Below are 20,164 nucleotides of genomic sequence, written 5' to 3'. Positions count from 1 at the left end.
TCAAAGTGCTTTACAAAAAACAATTCATTAAGGCTCATCATCTTCCCACAAATCAACTGCAATTCCTCCTTTCTTTTTCTATCTTAGGCGAGAGAACAATAACTAACTCCAAAGTACTCCCAATAAACTGGAACAGGAACCTAAGCATTGGGATTTTCACCTCCTAGCGCACGTTCTACCCTTGACTTTGCTCCATGACCTCTGGTATATTTCAAAGCAGTACGTGCTTATCCTGCCTTGCCCAGGTCTTACAGACTGAAAATACCTGCTCCAAGACCAATGTACCCTTCTTAGTACCACTCATCAACAGAAGAATCACAGTGCAATGAATTTTTTTAAAAAGCTCTCAGTGAAAATAAAACAACATTACAGAACTTAAACAGTGTCTGATTCATGCGTTAGAAGAGTTCTTCAAACTTTTTAAAATTAAAATTCACAGTATGAAATACATCAGGACCTGAACAATTTTTTCCTATTCTAATTCTATTTGTAAACAAAAACCATGGTTTTGATCCACTGGATTTCATAATCCACTAATGGATGCCAACCAGTAGGTAAAAAGAGAAGTGATATAACTGGATTGTGGCTATTTAGTTATCTCAAAATACTACTGATGTCCATTTAGCCAAATTCTGTTTATAGCTTTTAATACTCTTAGGAATAAATTGAATGGAAGAAGAGAGGTAATAAAAGAGATGAAAAGAGAGGGCTTGCATAAATGTCCTCTACAAAGACGGTAGAAAGAAAACTAAAACTACCACTTACTCTGAACCACCTATGTGCCAGACACTGTGCTGGGCACAATTACTTCTTTAATCCTTCCAACAACTTTATAAGGTGGATACCATGGATCCGTTAACCCCATTTGACAGATGATAAAACTGAGGCTGACCAAGATTAAGACACTTGTTCAATCTCCCACTATTGGAAAGCAATGTAAAGCAGGCTCCGATGGTCACCAGCAGGGTGGGACTCACCAGAGGGCATGTTCTTTGGTCCACAGCCCACTCCCCTGCCTGGAGACAGGCAAGAGGCTGACTGAGAGCTGGATTCTCCTTGGTCATCCAACTGTCAGGTTCTCACCTATGATACTGCCAGAGAACTGCATCACTAAGCGTCTTTGTTCTTTATATTCTGAACATGTGACTATGACACCTGTTAGAACCGGCAGCAAACTCCAGTCTTCCCTTTCTAATTTAATCCAGGCAGTGATCACTCCTGGAAAAAAATATACCCAGCTACCTTGGCACTGTTTGGCCATCCACATTCACCACACCCTGTCTGTTCAAACTTGGGTTTGGAATAACAGAAATATTCTGAGACCCGAAGGAATGAGACCAAGTGCCAGGCAAAGGCATACCAGTTACTCAAAATTCCACAAAAAGGTCAGAAAAAGACTAGGGTGTATCACTTACAAAGATAATAACAGCAATCTCATTTATGGAGTTACTATGACACACATTCATGTACATGCTTTACATATATTATTTATTCTTCATAATTACTCAATTAAGAAACTATTTTAATACTAATTTTACATATGTCCAAACAGAAGCTCAGAGAGGTTGAGTAACTTGCCAAAAGTAACAGTGGCAGATTCAGGATTTGAATTCCATCCTTTCTCTACTACCTTACACTCTTAAGAGTATGCTTGGCCAGAAAAACAAAACCAAACGCTCTATGGATATAGCCTTAGCTCCATATCATTCCTTTACCTTAGTGTAAAGAAACTGGGCATTAACTAATACAATACTTCTAGACATTCTCAAAAATAGCATGTAATTCTCTAATGGCCCAATTCTAACAGCACTGATTATTTTTAAATTTTTAAGGTTAAAAACAAAGTTATCTTCATAGTTCAGAGAAGGGAGAGAAATGTCTTGGTAGAAGTAACCAAGTCTACAGAAAGGAAAAATGTGTTACAAACAAGAGCAACGGGACAAAACCTGTCCACAATGAAGACATACAAAACCACCAAGGTTATGTTTTGACGTATCTTGCTTGAGTAAAGAAAGGCCTGGTTTGGTTGGAGAGGTCTGTCCCCAGCTGGGCCACTCAATGAATAGCCTCAGAACTAAGTCTATCATTTATCTGTTTCACTTATGCCAACTGCAAAAGAAACAAACAAAACACCAAGAAAAGCAAGCAACAGTGCTGCTGCCTTCATCTTATCTCAAAAGTGTACTACTCACAGGAGAAGCCAATAAGCCCCTGAAGAATCATGAGCTGCAGGAGCTCAAAGCTGTATCTGTGTTCCTATCACAGCAGTATGCGCCCCTTATCTGTCTCGGGAACAGACTGTGAACCAGCCGAGGGCAGGCACTTTCATTTATCATCACGTTCCCAGCAGCTAGCAGTGCCTGGTGAGGAGCAGAGGCTTATAAACAGCAATGGAGGCAAATATCTTAATCCCTAAAATGTTCTGCTTCTCAAATATCAGAGGTAAGCAGAAATAATACATGTGTACACACATAGACTAGTTTCACAACACATCACGCAGCACTGCAACTAAAAGGGAGGCAATGAATAGACGTGTCTAAGGTCAGTCAATTTGTTACTCAGCTCTTCTTGGGTCACCCAGTTCAAATACAAAAGCTTTTGTGTTCATTTAACTAATCCTGTGCAACCAAGTTACGGAAGCAACTCTCACAATTACTCTACATAAAACTAAAGGAAACAAACAATAGATGGTTTCCTAGGATCTTTTCCTTTCAGTAAAACACTGTAAGTCATTGATGACAGGTGCTAGGTAGTTTGGGTAACTTGAGGAGTATCCCCAATATAGGCGGACTGCCTGGGCTGCAATCCTGGCTTTGTAACTTTATGGTGTATAACCTTGGGCAAGTTATTTAACTTCTCTGCTCTTTGGCCATTTTAATAGAGAACTACTTCAAAAGACTATTGGGAGAATTAAGTGAGTTAATATACATATAGCAGTTAGAATAGTGCCTGGCACATAAAAATCCATGATATAGGCATTTGCTATTGTTTTTACACTTTCCACATAAAATAAAGTAGTTGGATTCAATTCCTTCCAGTCCCAAGACTATGAAACTCCTGACAGTAAAGCTGCATTAGGCACATGTCACATACAAGAGAATGCTAAATAAATATACCCTGATGATTATTAAAAACCTTCTTTTTAAAGTTCATTTTCATTCTGTACCTCATCAAGAACCCCCATAGGGTGTCAGGCAAGTCTCAAAAGCAATGACAAATAAATACCCCATAAGGAATATTAAATATAAATGACAATGCCTCTAAACCTCTTCTGCCCACTTACAAGTTCAAAGTTACAAACCATGTAGATATGACATAACTTTAGGCTCTAAAGCACCTTGTACATCATCTGCTCCATGTCCCTGGTTCTGAAGATGAGAAAACTGAGCCAGCCCTAGGGTAGAGATTAAGAGACTCGCCCAAATCACATGATAACTTAGTGTTACAGACGGAACTGGAACCCAGGTCTCCTGACTTGTTCTCTAGTCCTGCTTCTCACAGCTGGGCAAATACTTTAAGCCACTCAAAAGTAGTGTATGTTCACTTACATGAGAGCTGGAAATTCAGAATGTGATTTGTTGATGAGGACAGCACAGAGAATCAGTCAGTGAAACCTCTGTACCTGGCTGAGGCATTGCCATGTTGATTAGAAAAGCAATATATCTTTGTGCACCTCAGTTCCTGCAACTGCAAGGCAGAGATCCTTGTCCAGAGTGATCATTTAATATTTCACATTATTATTTTCGGATCCCACACAATAGATATGAGCATGGATGAAATGCCTTTTACCAAGGGGGTTAGTCAATCAAAACACTAGAAGTCTAGAGCTGTATAAAAGAGGCCTCAAAAAGTCAGCCCAGTAGATGAAATTTAAAAAAACATTCACAGCTTGCTTACAATTCCTTACTTGCCTACACTACAAGGATCACAAAGAAATGGGCACAAGACACCTCTGCATACAGCCCTTCTGACTTATTCTGGAGTGACATAGAGTGAATGTAGCTAAGTTCATCCAAGGATGAGCCTGGGTGGTATAATTCACTCTAGAAGAAAAGGGAAGGTACCCAAAGAGAAAGGGGAAACAGTGAGAGGAAAACAGGTAATTCTTATTCTAATTTTTCAAGAGTTGAAACACTAGGTAATAAAGATACTTATTTAAATAACCCAGTGACAAAGAAGCAGGAGAGTAGATAGGAAGTACGAAGCTGGGGAAATGTTAAACAAAGGAGAACAAAAGATCCCTGGGGAAAGGTGTGCTGAATTATGAACTAATGTCAATCCTGCAATCCTTTGCTATATTTACACACCAATTTTCAATTGCAGAGCTCAAAGGACTTGACTCTCATCTCAAGTGTGCTAATGAAGTTCCCCTATATGACAAATGGGGCAGGTGCTGTAATTTTCTCTTCAAATGGGAAAACAGTGCCAAAAGGAGGAGGCCTGGTTCTGCTGGGAAAGAGATCCAGGCTCTCTGCCTCCCATTTTGGCACAAGTCTCATCATATCAGTAGTAGCAGTAGTAATCACAGTAGTAGTAATAATAACAAGATTGACTCCTTATCTGTACCAGGCATTGTCTGCTGACAACTTTACAGGCATTTGCTCATTTAATTATAACAACTCTATGAAACAGGTACAATTACCCCCATTTTACAGATGACAAAACTAAGGCACAAAAAAAAGGCTATTTGCCCGGGGCACTCAGCTAGTAAGTGATGGAGCCAGAGTTTAGATCTGGCAGCTCCTGTTTCAGCTGAGTTTGGAAGGGGGTCACGACACCATGCCCCGGCCGCGGGGGGCCTTCCCTGGCTCCCCAGTTTAGCCTAGGCTCAGGACCCGGCCCGCCCCCTTCTCATCCCCGGGGAACCCTGGGGGAGGCCCCCAGCCAAGGGGACCAGGCGAATTCCCACAGCTGCCCGGGCGGGGGCGTGGCCTCTACCCCGGGGCCGGGGACCCTCCTCAGCGCCACCCCGGCGGCCGAGGGGACCGGAGCGGCGAGAGGTACCTGGGGGCTGTCCTGCAACGCCTCCTCTAGCAGGAGCTTGTCCACGGCAGGCATGGTGCGGCGCGCCTGGGCCGAGGGCCGGACTGGAAGGACGGAGAGCGGGAGATGCGGCCGCCGAGAGTGCTGCGAGCTCCGGCGACGCGACGGACACTCTGTGCCCGCGGTGGCCCCGTGCGCGCCCACGCTCGGCCAGTGGCCGCCGCCGCCTCAGGCCCTCCTCCCAGCCCAGCCCCCGGCCAAGCCGGATCAACAGGAAGTGTGGCGAGCGTCTGGCCCGGCCACCGGAAGTGTGGCGGCCGCGCTTCCGCCCCCGCCGGGCTCATCGAGGGAATCTGCGGACCACTTGGGCTAGGCCGGCCGCCGAGGGGCCATGTTAGTCCGCGGTCAAGGCCCAGCAGTGCCAGTCAGTGCTTAGAAAGGGAACCCGAGGGCGGATAGACGAGGTTTTATCTAATCCTGTGTCTACCCAGAAAGCCTTTTGAGTCGAAGGAGTTAAGAGCGAACAGATTTTTTTTTTTTCAATAGAAGGAAAACTCTACACTTCCCACAACACTTTTTCTAGATAAACCCAAACAGCTGTGAGAGCAAAGAGGTCACATTCTCCTGGGGGGGGGAAAGCTGGATAACTGAATCATCTGTGATTCTTAGAAATAACCATTTTGGAAACCACAGCTATTTGATTTGGACGATATAATTAGATCTCGTCCTCCTGGTTGGTTATGTTTTGTCATTTTGGAGAATTTCGTAATCAAATTTTTAGAGTTGGAAGGGATAGATAATCTAGTTCGGTGTTGTCATTTCGAGATAAGAAAATGGGACCCAGAGAATTAAGTGATTTGGTCAGGTCAGTTTGTGAAAGCTAGAGGAAGAAGAGGAGGGGAGAGGGGTGGAGAAAGACCAGCAAATAAAACTTGACATCTTTTTATATCAAAGACAAGGGTTTCTGAAATTCTTTCTTTAGGAATCAATAAGACTAGTCCCATAAGACATATGCCACCAAAATCAACAGGAAGGATATGGTAATTTGCAAATTCTGCATTCTGCAGAAACCCCCTAGTCATATCAAGACACAATCTGCCTTGCAAACCCCTCTGAAAGTCTGGTCATGTGAAAACTCCAATGCCATTATTCCCTTGGTCTGGCCAGCACCAACCTGACAGGAGCCATTTTATGGCCTCAATCCACCATCTTTTCCTATCATCTTTACCGTATACTTTCTTCCCTTTAGGTGGAATCATGTTTCTTCCTTTTCCTCTATTTTCTACCAAGTGCCATTCAGTTAATTTCATCTCCTGTAGTCTCCCAAACTCTTCCGACTGAAATCCTCTTCTTCAAGGCCATACTCAAACTCTTACCCCCCCCCCCATTGTAAGAATAGTACAAGGATATGATTATACCAAGGGAAAGAAATGCATACATCTTAATTTGAGAGTAGACATTAGGAGGCAATATCCTCCAGAACTCTTGAAAGGGCTCAGACATCCCCTTGGGAGTCACCATATTTTTCCATACCACCTCATCTTCTAAATACATTTACTTTTCCACAAACACTGGTATTCAAATTTGCTTAAGCTGTGTTCTTACCCAATACCATTACTTTTCTGCGTTTTATTGCTACATTGTGGGCTACATAGCCTTAGTAGGATTTCTTGCCACCTAAGAACCATTTATAGCATGGTTTCTATGGAAAAATGTATCCCAAATTCAAAACAACTAAGTTATAAAACCAAATCTGGGAATGCAACACATTTGTAAATTGTGTTAATTTATTTGATTTGTTAATTCATCCATTCATTCCTGTAATAAATACAGACTATTCAATGTTAAGCACCATCTCCCACTTATTTTGCTGTCATTGCTATGGTGCTCATTTAAATTCTAAAGCCACATATCTTCTTCTTCAATAGATAATCTGTGAGAAATTATGTAAAAGGAATTTTTATGTCAACATGAACATTTTAAAACGTTTTATTAAACAGTATCTATCCATATTAAACTATTGTGAAGGTGGATTTCAGACATCCACACAACTATGTCTAAGATCCCTGGACAGCTGCAAGATTGGTGACAAGAAGTACAAAGATGGACAGTCTGCAGTTGCCATGACCTGGGAGAGCGAGGATGAACTCTGTGCAGCTGTAACCTTTGACCATTGAGGGCCAATGGGGAAAAGGACAAAGTGAGATACAAAAGGATACCCAGAGGGCCAGGTCAGAGAAAGCCTGAGGCTTTGGGAGCAAGAGAGAAAGGCAGGACTGTGAGGAAAGCACCTGTCTTGATGAGCTGCTGAGCAAACTGGTTGGTAGAGCACACACATTGAAAGTCTTTCCTTGGCCTGTAAAGCCCTTTCTGCTTCTTTTCTGTCTGGCAAATCCAACCACAACCTTCAAATCCCAGGTTAATGTGACCTTTTTTGTGAAGCCTTCATTTATTTCTGTCTCCCCACCCCACAAGCAAAACACACCTTCCTTTCCTTCAATATGCTTCAGTAGCACTTGGCTAGATAATTCTAGAAAAATACCTCTATTTGTTCCTACCCCCAACCTTCCAGCCAGAGTGAGCAGGAACTTGGTCTTACTTATTTCTATAACTATAGCGCCTAGTACATTACCTAGCACAAAAGCAGTTGCTTGGTAAATGCTTATTATTATAAAATATAATGTATATTATTATAGCTTACACATGATTAGTATCCCAGAGTTTAAAAAGTGTTTTCATGAATCTCATTAATTTGATACCATAATTCTGTGTTTTTTCAGTTATTCATTCACTATTTAGTAGCTACCATGTGCTGGACTGTCCTCTAGGAGCTCAGGATACAGCCAGAAGCAATCAGAAGCAGTCCCTGCCCTAATTGAGTTTATAGTCTAATAGAGGAGATAATAAGCAAATGCAAACTGGTAAGCATATGATAATGCGTAGAAAAGAAATAGAGGATGCGTAGAGGATTATGGGAAGTGGAGAAGTGGGAAGGATTCTTTGGGGTGGGCAACATTTAGGCTGAGAATCGAATCAGGTAAGTCAGACCTGGAGGGAAGAGCAAGTGTAATGGCCCTGAGGCATGCTCTTGGCTTTGAGGACAAGCAGAAAGGCCAGTGTGGCTGAGCATAGTGAGGCAAGAGATTTAGAGGTCTAGGTCAAGGTCTAGGGTAGTGGTAGAAATAGTGAGAAGTGTTGAAATTGGAACATATTTTTAAAGTAGACCTGAGAGTAATGCTGGATGTAGGGCATGAGAGAAAGGGAGAAAGCAATTGGGTAAATGGTCCTGTGATTTATTGAGATGGCAAACACCAGGGAGGAGCAGGTTGGTGGTGGTGGCATCAACTGTCCTGTGTGGGCCATTGCATTTGAGATGCCCTGTAGATGTCTAAGTGGAGGTGTCAGGTGGGTACTTGGGTACATCACTCTGAGGTTTGGGGGAGAGACTGGGGCTGAAGGTGTAAATCTGGGAGTTCACCCGCATGCATGGAGTTTCTAATCCAAGAGAGTGGGTGAGATTTTACAGGAATTTCATACAGAGAGGAAAGAGAAAATGTTGGCAGACTATGCCCCAAGCAAGATCCAGCCACTAATAAGGTAGAGAAAACTCAGACTAATATACCACCTAGAAGCCCTATGACTAGGAAACTTGGAGACAATACCATCCTATAAGCCAAGTGAGGAAAGTGTTTCAGAAAGGAATGAGCTATAGTGTCAAATGCAGCTCAGAGATCAAGCAAGAATAAGGACTGGGAATGACATTTAGATTTGCCAATAGAAAGGTCACTGGCGAACTTGGTAAGAGACCTCAACAAGAACAGTTTTATTTGAAAGCAAGATGGCATATGGTCAAGAGCAATGGAGGGGCCAGGTGTGGTGGCTCACGCCTGTAATCCTAGCACTCTGGGAGGCCGAGGCGGGCGGATTGCTCAAGGTCGGGAGTTTGAAACTAGCCTGAGCAAGAGCGAGACCCGTCTCTACTATAAATAGCAAGAAATTAAATGGCCAACTAATATATATAGAAAAAATTAGCCGGGCATGGTGGCACATGCCTGTAGTCCCAGCTACTCGGGAGGCTGAGGCAGGAGGATCGCTTGAGCCCAGGAGTTTGAGGTTGCTGTGACCTAAGCTGACGCCACAGCACTGACTCTAGCCTGGGCAACACAGTGAGACTCTGTCTCAAAAAAAAAAAAAAAAGACCAATGGAGGGAAGACACACAAAAATTTTCAAGAGGTTTTTCAGTGATGGGGATGATTGAAGAGGAAGTAATATTGCAGGAAATGATTAACAAAAGCAGATTTTTTTGTTTGCTTGTTTTAAGCTAGAAGAAGTCATTTCTGAGCCTCAGTTTACTTCCCTATGATATGAAAATGACAATCCCAATCACAACCTATTTCCATAGGCACCTCTCTGTCCAGTATTAATTAAGACCTTTTCAGTTACAAATGACAGATACTTAACTCCAGTTAGCTTAAAGAAAACATAAAAGGCTGAGAGAGGCTGAAGGGCAGAGGAGACTATATTGCTTAGGTTATTTGCATGCTGATGAGAATGATCCAGTGGAGTGGGGAAAACAGAAGGTACAAAAGAGGGAGGTAACAATTTCAACAGTAAAGTCTGTGAGTAGACAATAAGGAGTGGGACCCAAATCATGAGTGATAGGGATGGCCTTAGAAGCAGGAACAGTACATGCAGAGTTTTAACATGTGGCAGTAGTCTGATAGATTAAATGAAGGGGGGAAGAAGGAGTTCTTTTCTGGTTGCTTTTATTTTTCCCAGTGAGATAAGAAGCAAAGCCATTGGCTCAAAGCAACGATGGTCAGATGGTGAATTAGTCATCTTGGGGCACAGGAATGTGAGGCGTATGTATTAGTGTCCCCATTTTACAGATGCTACAACTGAGGCTTAAATAAATAATAAGACCAAACAAAGGTTCTAAACGCCAGAGCTGTACCCACTGCACTCCAGAGAGAAGAAGGAAGCCTGCTCAGTAGGAAGCCTTGGGTTACTTGACCCTAGGACTCCTCTCCCCTCACCTCCCAGGTGCCCATGTAGTGTCCTATGCACAACAAATCCACAACAGCCACAACAAATGGCTGTTGAATGACAATATTCAACCCTGGTCTCTCCACCTAAGACCCTTGTGACTCAGGTTATATGTCACTGCCTGTGCTTTCATTTGCTTTGCCGCCCTACAGCCAGTCCATGGAAGGCACGGGAGGAAACCGAAGGCCTCCAAGGAGGTCTGGAGTCCTTCCAGTCTGAGAGGCCACCGTGGAAAACAGTGAAAGAGGATAAGGGGGGAAGAACCTCATCAGTCTCCAACATTCATCTATCTCATGGTGGGCACTGACCTTTGACTTTTACTCAGGACACAAGTATGATCCTGTCACTTGGCTGTTTAAAACTCTTTGGTAATAAGCAGAGCAATGACAATGATTGCAAACAGACACTTATTGAGCTGTTACTGTAGTGTTAGGCACTATACTAATTATTTTACCTGCATCATCTCCTAAAATCTTTCCCAAGACTTCATTAGTTATTTGCTGTTACATCCCCATTTTAAAGATGGAGAAACTGGGGCCTAGGAAGCTTAAAGAACTTGCGCACAGTTAGCTAATTTCAGAGGTGGGATTCAAACCAGGCAGTCTGTGTCTGGACTATGTGTTCTTACCCTGGCCTCTCTGGAGGCTTCCTTCAGTGGCTCCCCGTTGCCTGCAGTATAAAGTTTGTTATTTTTTAGCAGGCGCACAAGCCCCTGCTGGTTCTAGCGCCTGATTACATTGCTGCTGTCATCTTCTGCCACGACTCTTTAAACAACTGCAATACAAAGTTCACTGTAGTCCTTGAAAATACACTGTTTGGAGAGATTGTTTTCCCCAGCCCCAAATGACCTTCCCCCATTAGTCACTTAACAAATCCATCCTTTTTTTTTTTTTTTTTTTTTTGAGACAGGATCTTGCTCTGTTGCTCAGGCTGGAGTGCTGTGCCACAATCACAGCTCACTGCAACCCCAAACTCCTTAGCTCAAGCCATCCTCCTGCCTCAGCCTCCTGAGTAGCTGGGACTACTAGCTGAGTGGGCACATGCCACCACACACAGCTAATTTTCTTCTTTTTTTGTAGAGATGAGATCTTGCTATGTTGCCCAGGCTGGTCTTGAACTCCTGGCCTCAAGCAATCCTCCCAGCTTGGCCTCCCAAAGTGCTGGGCTTATAGATATGAGCCACCATTCCTGGCCCAAATTTATCCTTTAAAGCTCTGCTTAAATATCACTTTAGCAGTCAATGAAATTTCAGTTCAATGCATACTAATGAAGCATATCCTTTGTTCCAAACACCCAGCAAGACACTGGAAGTTCAATAATGTAAAAGAGACAGGGACTTCTTGCCTTCCAGGGGGCTTCCCATCTAATGATGGCAGGCAATTAAAGAGACGAGCGTTCTGATAGGGGATGATACGCAGGATATAGGGGAGCCGTGGCAGAGGAGTCATGGGCCACAGTTGACATTTCTGGGAATCAGGACAGGACTGGGCAGGAGAAAGGCAGCCACTATCTAATCAGTTAGACTTGCTTAGAGCCGTGTTTGTGGTCCTGTCTGCTGCTAATGATGAATCATTGCAAGAACAAATAAAATAAGCATTAGTAAGTTTATGTATATTATACTCTATGTAGCTGTTTTGATCAGTGTTCCAAGAAATACGTTTTTAAACAAAAATGCGTTCTCACGATGGCAATTTCAACGGCAGATTCTGTGTCGTGCTGCTACCTTGCCCGGAGGAAACTAATGCTATAATATAGGGGTTCAGAGGCCACCCAGCAACGTTCACTGCAAACAACAGTTCTTCATAAACGCTACTAAACTTATGAGTTCTTATTTATTTTTATATATTCACAAAATAAATAAAAAGTGTATGATATTAGAATTGTATTAAGAATAGCTTATAATTTAAGAGTTCCTGAGATCTCCTAGGAATTCTGGTTTCCTTTTTTTTTTCAGGAATTCTGACTTCTTTTTTATTTATTTATTTTTTTTTTATCCAGTCCCCGTGGGGACCGTCAAAAATTGCCAATGCCGACTATATTGCAAGTCGTCATGGCGGGGTATTGGGAAAAGTTTTCAATTAGCAATAATCGCGCCTCGGATAAACCTCATTGGCTACGATACTGCCACTGCGCAAAGCTTGAATTCTGACTTCTTGTTCCCAAATCCCAGACTGATACTTGTTGGAAATTTGGAAACACTAGCGGGGTGTGTTGGCTAAACTAAGACCTTGTCTAAGTTGTGTGAGGTTGATTTTTTCTGTCATTCCTCCGTTGGCCTATGGGACCTGGTACAGTCTTTTATTCACACTTAGGCCACTGTCTTATTTCACATGACTCTCTCTCTCTTTTCTTTTTCTTTTCTTTCTTTTTTTTTTTTTTTTTTTTTTTGAGACAGGGTCTCACCGTGTCACCCAGGCTAGAGTGCAGTGGCATCAGCAGGGCTCACAGCAACCTCAAACTTCTGTGCTCAAGTGATCCTCCTGCCTCAGCCTCCTGAGTAGCTGGGACTACAGATCCATGCCACTACACCTAGAAAATTTTTCTATTTTTTTGTGGAGACAGAGTCTCACTGTGTTGCTCAGACTGGTGTGACTTTGGGAGAGGAAGAAGCAGGAGAATCACTTGAGGCCAGGAGTTTGAGACCAGCCTGGCCAACATAGTGAGACCCCATCTCTACAAAAAATTTAAAAAATTAGGTATACGTGTATTTCCAGCTACTGGGAAGGCTGAGACAAGAGGATCACATGAATCCAGGAGTTGGAGGCTGCAGTGAGCTATAATGACACAACTGCACTGCACTCTAGCCCAGACAATAGAGACCCTGTCATAAAAAAAAAAAAAAAAAAGAAGGGAATAACAGTTCAGGGTCAATGGTCTCCACCACAATTCCTAGGATGAGTTAGTTAGAAAAGATTCTCTTTAAAATATGTTTAGGTTAATGGAATAGAAGGGGAAAATGGAAGAGAGGGAAAAAACAGAAGGGGACACAATGATAAACGGAGAGGCAGGTCTGAGAAAAAGTCAGAGAGGGATGTTCTCGAGTTCTGAAGCTTTGGGTTCAGTTTGTTATCACCTCCTTGTGACTCTTGTTAGAAATTAAGACCCAACTGTCTATTTGAACTCATAAAACAAGACAAATTTTAGGAAAATAATGTTTTAGCCATAAGGTCACTGGCTTTAAATGTCTGCAAAATTAGCAACTAGGCCTTCTGCTACCAATGACTTTCAAAGTGGGAATAATCAGAGCCTGGGAAACACTCCAGAGAATTCATACTCCGCCCTCATAACTTTTGGTCATTAAGCAAGAAACTTGGAAAAGTAGTAGCATGAATATCCCTAAATCTGAAACCCTGGGTTTATAGAAAAGAATACTAAGAATAATTAACAGATCAGGAGGAAAGTATAGCATGGTAGAAAGATCATTGGCTTTGGAGCTAGACATCCCTGCATTTGAGCTGGGTATAGCAGTTTGCTAGCCATGAGATTTTGGGCAAGAAAGGTTAAATAACCTTTTTGAACCTCCATTCACGTCTCTATGATATGGGCATGATAATACCTACCATACACTGTTTCCATAGGTACCTACCTATGTGTCTGTATTAATCATGATTCTTTCAGTTGCAAATGATGGAAACCTAACTCCAACTAGCTTAAGAGACAGGAGAGACTGGCAGGTGGTAGTACTGGGTACGGGGGTTGGATTTTTGGGACTGTGTAACCAGGGAGGGCAGAAGTGAAGCTGGAACTGCCTGGCATTAGGAACTCAGAGCCCTTGGGCTCTTTCTCCACTGCTCATGCAAACACTTCTCTCCACCTTAGCTTTGTTCTCTCAACTTGAGTCTTAGGGTCACAACAACCATGTCAGCGGGCAGCTGCAGGCTCAGAGAGAGAAAAAGGACATTCCCTGGCTTTGGTGTCAAAAATCCTAGGGAAGGACTTTGATTATTCTGGCCTTAGATGCCTACCTGCCAACTCCTCGGACTGTTAGCTATGTCTGTGTGGTGTGTGTACATGTGTGTATACACCACCAGGTACCATGATGGGCCAGCCTAAGTCGGGGCCACACCCCTGAGGTCAGGGAGAATCTGTTACGAGAAGAAGGAGGGTGGCAGAATTGCTGAACAGATCCAAACATGCCACACCTACCCATGTCCTGGTCTCAGTCAACCCATCCTTCTTCTCTCACTTACCCCAAATCCCCTTCCTCCCACTCCACATCTCAGTGGAAGGCACCGCCCAGGGGCTGAGGCCAGAAATCTAGAAGCCAAGCTATACTCCTCCCTCTTGCTTATCTCCCACTTACTGTGAATCGCCAAGCTCTAGGACTCTGCCCACTAACTCTTCACACATCTGTCCCTTTCTCTCTGTCCCCTCTGTCCCTTCTCTAGCAGAGACCTCACCATCGTTGCCTCTGCTACCCGTGATGTATCTTTCTCCCTCTACTGTAACTTCCACACTCTAGGGACAGCTATTTTCCCCAGATGATAGTCTCATCGAGTCTCTTTCCTGCTCAAGATTTTTGAATGGCTCCCCATCAAGGCCAGCTACCTGATTTGTGGGGCCCAGTGCAAGATGCTCAGAAAGCAAGGGAAAAGTGCCATTAGATATACTGAAATATAAAGCTTTCTCCTCTTTTTATAGTCCCTCTCTCTCAACTTGTCATGGTGTTTTTATTTACTAATTTGTGTGCTTCTAAGTCAAGAAGAATTCAAATTATAAATTATTAGCATGAACTTGACTGTTCACCTTTATACTGTGCAAGCCAATTTTCAATGAAAATATAAGAGCATTTAGCTCTTATGTGGAATCACTGGAGTTACACAATTGGTAATTTGCAGCCCTTTGTATTTCCTTCTTACCAGAACAGTAGAAATGCTGCACAAAGCGAACCCAACTATTTTACGGTACTTCGCTTTTTGATACACACACAATCTATCAAGACTCAATGGGAGGTGCCGGCTCCCATAATAGGCTTACCTTGCGCTTGCTTTGAGTCTTGCTAAAGTCCCACAAACAGTAAGTCCACTGGAATTCTGTGCGTGTGGGGCATTGCGAACACTCTATGCAAATGAAGTGGCAAGAAAATGTGAACATGCACATTGCACACATCTCTGCTCACGTGCTCTGCTATCCCATTGGATTTCACCTATGGAGCTCGAGTTCTGAGATAAAATTATTAAGAATTTTGAGGTCTTTCCTAAGAATATCAGGAAAAAAATTATTAAGAATTTCAAGACTGTTGACAGCAGAGCATTAAACCAAGCCTGGGCCCCTCTGAGCACGGGGGCCTTGTGCGACTGCGCAACTCTCATGCCCAGGAAGCTGCTCTTGTTTCTGATTTTCTACAGAGGAGTTCAGGCTGCTTCAAATGAAAGACTGGCCCCTTTACAGGCAGGCTTAAGCCTCATTTCTTTCCTTTCTCCATTCACTCTCCCACTTTCTGTGCCCCCAAGAAGTTTTTGCTCCTGCAAATACAAGCAACTTGTAGTTTTCTCTTTCATTGTTCTCAATGCCCGGAATGCCTGAGAACCTCTGCTCATCCTAAGTGTCAGGTGTTTGAAGGCTGCCTCCTCTGCAAAGACTGCCTCGACTCTCCCAGAGTGGCTGAGATGCTCTTCTGTGGTTCCCTGCACTTTGACGCAGCCCGTGGTCATTAGACATTGCGTTGCCATGGCTTGTGTGTTTCTGTCTCCCCAAGACTAGAAGCTTCTTGAGGGCAGAAACTGTCTCTTTTCTTTTTTGAATTCTCGGTGTCTAGTAGAGTATCTAGCAAATGATAGGATCTCACTCAATAAAATGTTTGTAAATGGAATGACCAATGAAACAATGCCTGGCATATAGTAGGTATTCATTCATTCATTCATTCATTCATTCATTCATTCATTCATTCATTCATTCATCGAGTCTTTCAAAAATATCCACTGAGGACCTACTATGGCATGAGATCTGTGTCGGGCCAGTCCTTCCTTCCTTCACCAAATATTTATTGAGTGTCTGCTGAGTGTCCTTATGCTAGGAGCTGGCAACACATTAGTGAGCAGACAGGCAGAGTCCCTTCCTTTCACGACCTTACATTCTAGTTGCCTCTCAGTAAATGTCATTTCACTTCCTTTCCTCTTTACTGTGCCTCCCACGAGTAACCAGATCAAGCCATACATATTTTAAGACTTTCTCTGCTTCCTCCTTCTGCTCAGGATTCTCTTTCTCTGCTCCATTCTCAGGTACCAAGAGATGGATGCTTGATCTTGCCAGAGTTGTTTTTCCCCCAGCCACCGCAGAGATCAACATAGAATGAAATGAAATCAGCCTGCCAGCCCCTGCACCAGCTCCTGTGCCAGCTTGGGGCTTCTGTTTATATTCTCCCAGGTCATTCATCTTGGGTGCAAGAAAGTCACCAAAGCCTGACTACTGTTTTCAACCTCTTCCCCTCACCCAATTGCTTCTCTCACCAGTTTTTGCTTTATTTCCTTGTAACACGTACCATATCTGGTCATCAGAACTGGATGTGTCTCATTTGGAGTGCAGCTGGTGACAGAGCTCAGCTCAGGCTAACCAGGGAGAAGAACAGAATTGCTGTTTGATGCTTGAATTCTTGGTGACGTAGGTCTATTTTCCATCCCTGCTCCCCTTTCTGTTCCCCAACCCTCGACCCATCGACCTTCTGCCCTTGTGTGATTTCAAAGTGTTCTCCAGTGGAGAAGAATGTCACGAAGCCCTCCTTTATAGAAGGACACTTGTCCACACACAGCTTACTCTTCCTTAATGTTCTCCCAGCTGGGATGAAATTTTTCCTGCTTAATCATGACTAAAAGAAGAAATATTTTGGAAAGTCTGGGCAAGCTTACTTCAGAAACTATTCAGGATTTAGAGAATCGAGTTGTGAAAACATTTTAGGTGAAGAAGTTGCATGAGGGTCATAATTAATTTCTACATGCCCCTGTTAAGTGCTAGGCACTGTTGAGCAGTTTGGGTTCCTCCAGGGTATGTCAGAAGCTGGACTGGCCATATCAACTGCCACAGCCACGAATTACGCTGCATCCATTGAAATGATTCCAATGAGCTCTGGCACGCTGGAAGTGGGAGTAGGCTACTGGATCTAATGGCCACTTGAAATCATTCCCAACCCACAAGTAGGTTTCCATGGAATTCTTGTTCCTGAATAAAACACTGTGAAATCATGGTTTTCGTACACTATTGAGGCTTTAGCTCTTAGTCATAGCACTTTGAGTCATTCTGCTCACCCAGAAGGTCACCGAAGATTGAAATGAGTCAGATGGAATTGTCCATCTCTGCTTGCAAAGTGTTCTATAGCAACTTGACCTATCTGGCACAACATCTTGGAATGCTTGGGACCAAATGATGATAATAGTAACAATGGTCATAGACAGCGACAGCTGCTGTGAATGGAGGTCTGATATATGTTAGATGTGTTAGATGCTTATGTATAGTTGAGATGGCAAGACAGGTTTCATTATTCTTTTTCTTTTTTTGAGACAGAGTTTCACTCTGTTGCCTGGGCTAGAGTGCCGTGGCGTCAGCCTAGCTCACAGCAACCTCAAACTCCTGGGCTCAAGTGATCCTTCTGCCTCAGCCTCTCCAGTAGCTGGGACTACAGGCACGTGCCACCATGCTGGATAATTTTTTCTATTTATTTATTTTTTTTAGTTGTTTGGCTAATTTCTTTCTATTTATAGTAGAGACGGGGGTCTGACTCTCGCTCAGGCTCGAATTCCTGAGCTCAAGCAATTCTCCTGCCTCGGCCTCCCAGAGTGCTAGGAATTCAGGCATGAGCCACCATGCCTAGCCTGTTTCATTATTCTTGTTGTGTGTAGTAGGTAACAGAGGCCCACCTCGCTAGTTTAGAAGCAGAACTGCGATTTGGACCAATATCTAGCTCCCTCCGATGCATGTGCTTTGCACAACACACCGCACTGCCTCGCTGCACCAAAAATGTGATTCTATACCCGGATGGTGCTTTCTGGGGTACTATGTAATTGAAGAAAATTCCAGTTCTGCTAGCCCAGGGAACAATGAAAATGTGTGGTGAAGAAGGACTCTTCTGCAAAAGATCCTTTTGATCTAGCATTTTTAGGAACAGGGTGTTTTTTTCTCTTATCATTGCATTGTCACTTTGTTATTTACAAAAAGACTTTTTTGAGAACGGTTAGAAAATCTTGGGGGAAAAGTGCCTTTGTTCTTCTTTGCCTTATTCAGCAGAGTAGACAGAACATAACTAATCCTATTCTTGGTGTGTCAAGGCCATTTTTAAAAGCATGAACTGCGATTCTCTAACACGAATAGTGTTATCCGTAGAGCTATGATTGGCTGCCTATGGGGAGCTTTTGCCTCTATATTAACTGGCATGAGTTACTTATTTTTTTTCTCTCTATTCTGAGGGATATTTTTTTCTCTCTATTCTGATGTCAAAGTCATCCCTCAAAACCCTGCTCCATCATTTTCTCTGGAGATCTTTTCTGACCCCACAGTGGGATGCTTCTCATTTAATCCCCATCTATCCCTTTACGTATTTCCATATGGCACGGGGCACTCTAAAGATCTGTTCGTAGATGGGTCTCTGCACCTGACCGCACCATCCTGGAAAGCCTCGTTCATTCTGACTTTGGTTCCACAGCTGAAGTCATTTTGGGCTGTGGGCACACCTGCCCAGCTCTGCCTGCGCGGTGAGACCCCACTTAATCCATATTCTCTCCTCTCTCACCACCCCTTCCCCAGCTGACTCATGGCTCCCTACAGAGAGGTCAGCAGACCAGTTCCTTACTCACCAGTTCCTTCCTCTCCCTGGGGTGTACTCGGTGGTCACCCAGGTAACCACAGAATTCCATTCCCTGATCACCTGGCATTTGCAACATTGGTGCTCAATGACTTTGCAGGTAAAGGTCTCTGGTGGGCAGAGGAAGGGTCACTCCTCAGCCTCTCCCTGCAGCAAGGGTCCAGTAGTGGTTAAATGTATGGGTTTGGGGAAAGTCAGCCCTACCTCTGGGCCTGCTTTGATCACTTCCTAGCTCTTTACTTAGCATCGCTAATGTGAAGATGACATTAGTCCCTACCTTTGGCTGTGGAACCGAAGTCAGATATAATGACATGGGCACACGGGCACCACAGAGCCAGTTTCGCATTTGAATGTCGGTGAGTCAAACACCCAAAATGTATGTGCAATATGAAAGGCATTCAGGAAAAGATGGTTTATACATTTTACTACTCTGACCTCAACATATTTAAAAAGTAATTAATTCCCTTTTATTATCTATCGTATAAACATTCATTCAAGAAAAATGTACTGAGAGACTACTGCGTGCATGGGCTGTGCTAAGTTAGGACTGGGACTCGCCGTGGAGTGAGGCCCTCCACTGCAGTCAGGTGCAGAGACGCATCTATAAACAGATCCTTAGGTTTTTACAAGGATTAAGTAAAACAGTGCGTGTGAAGTGTACTATAGTAGCTGCCACACAGTAAACATTCAATAACACAAGCTATTAATTTATGCCCAAAAGGTAGGGAGAGGGAGATTGGTGATAGTAATAAATTTAATTTTCCAGTTTAGAGATCCCAGATATGATTTATCTAAAGGGAAGGTTTTTTTCAGTATGAAACATTATAAAACACCCTGACTAGGAAGCAGAATAACTAGGAAGCAGAATACAGTATCAGGATTTAGGTTCAGCTGTTAATAACTGAGTCCCCCACCCCTACCTCCCAAATAATTATGACTTAAACAACATAGGAGTTTCTCTTTGACATAAATGTCCAGAACTGGCAGTCTAGGGCTGATATGGTGGTAGCTTTTCTCCATGAGGTCCTCAGGGATATTGGTTTTCTCTGTTTTTATGCTCTACTATATGGATTCTCATCATGGGTTACTTCATGGCCCAAGAGGGCTGCTCACCTCCAGCCATTGAATCTATATTCCAGGCAGTCAGAAGTAGAGAGGGGCAAAGAAGAAATAGTAAATGATATTTTCAAGCTCTCTTTCAAGGAGGATTTCTGAAGCTGCCACATGGCACTTCCCCTTGCATCCTATTGGCCAGAATTGAGTCACATGGTCATGCCACACTGCAAAGGAGGTTGAGAAATTTGCTTTTTATTCTGCATTGCCATGTGCCCAGCCAAAACCCA

General features: G+C 43.3%; 1 protein-coding gene and 1 non-coding gene across 2 annotated transcripts in view; both read right to left on the bottom strand.

Annotated features, from left to right (window-relative positions):
- APPL2 (adaptor protein, phosphotyrosine interacting with PH domain and leucine zipper 2) overlaps positions 1 to 5,279 on the bottom strand; it is a 50,672-nt gene extending 45,393 nt beyond the window's left edge. Inside the window, exon 1 of the mRNA XM_012772749.2 lies at positions 5,005 to 5,279. Within this exon, the coding sequence (XP_012628203.2) occupies positions 5,005 to 5,058 (54 nt within the window). The 5' untranslated portion in view covers positions 5,059 to 5,279. The remainder of the gene's footprint in view (positions 1 to 5,004) is intronic.
- A 6,749-nt stretch (positions 5,280 to 12,028) lies between these two features.
- On the bottom strand, positions 12,029 to 12,169 carry LOC142873479 (U4 spliceosomal RNA). The gene has a single exon (XR_012921509.1). It is a non-coding gene; the product is annotated as a U4 spliceosomal RNA (small nuclear RNA).
- Positions 12,170 to 20,164: the final 7,995 nt, after the last annotated feature.

This window comes from Microcebus murinus, chromosome 10, assembly GCF_040939455.1.
Source record: "Microcebus murinus isolate Inina chromosome 10, M.murinus_Inina_mat1.0, whole genome shotgun sequence".
Classification (NCBI taxonomy): domain Eukaryota; kingdom Metazoa; phylum Chordata; class Mammalia; order Primates; family Cheirogaleidae; genus Microcebus; species Microcebus murinus.
This window is presented reverse-complemented; position numbering and strand designations above follow the sequence as displayed.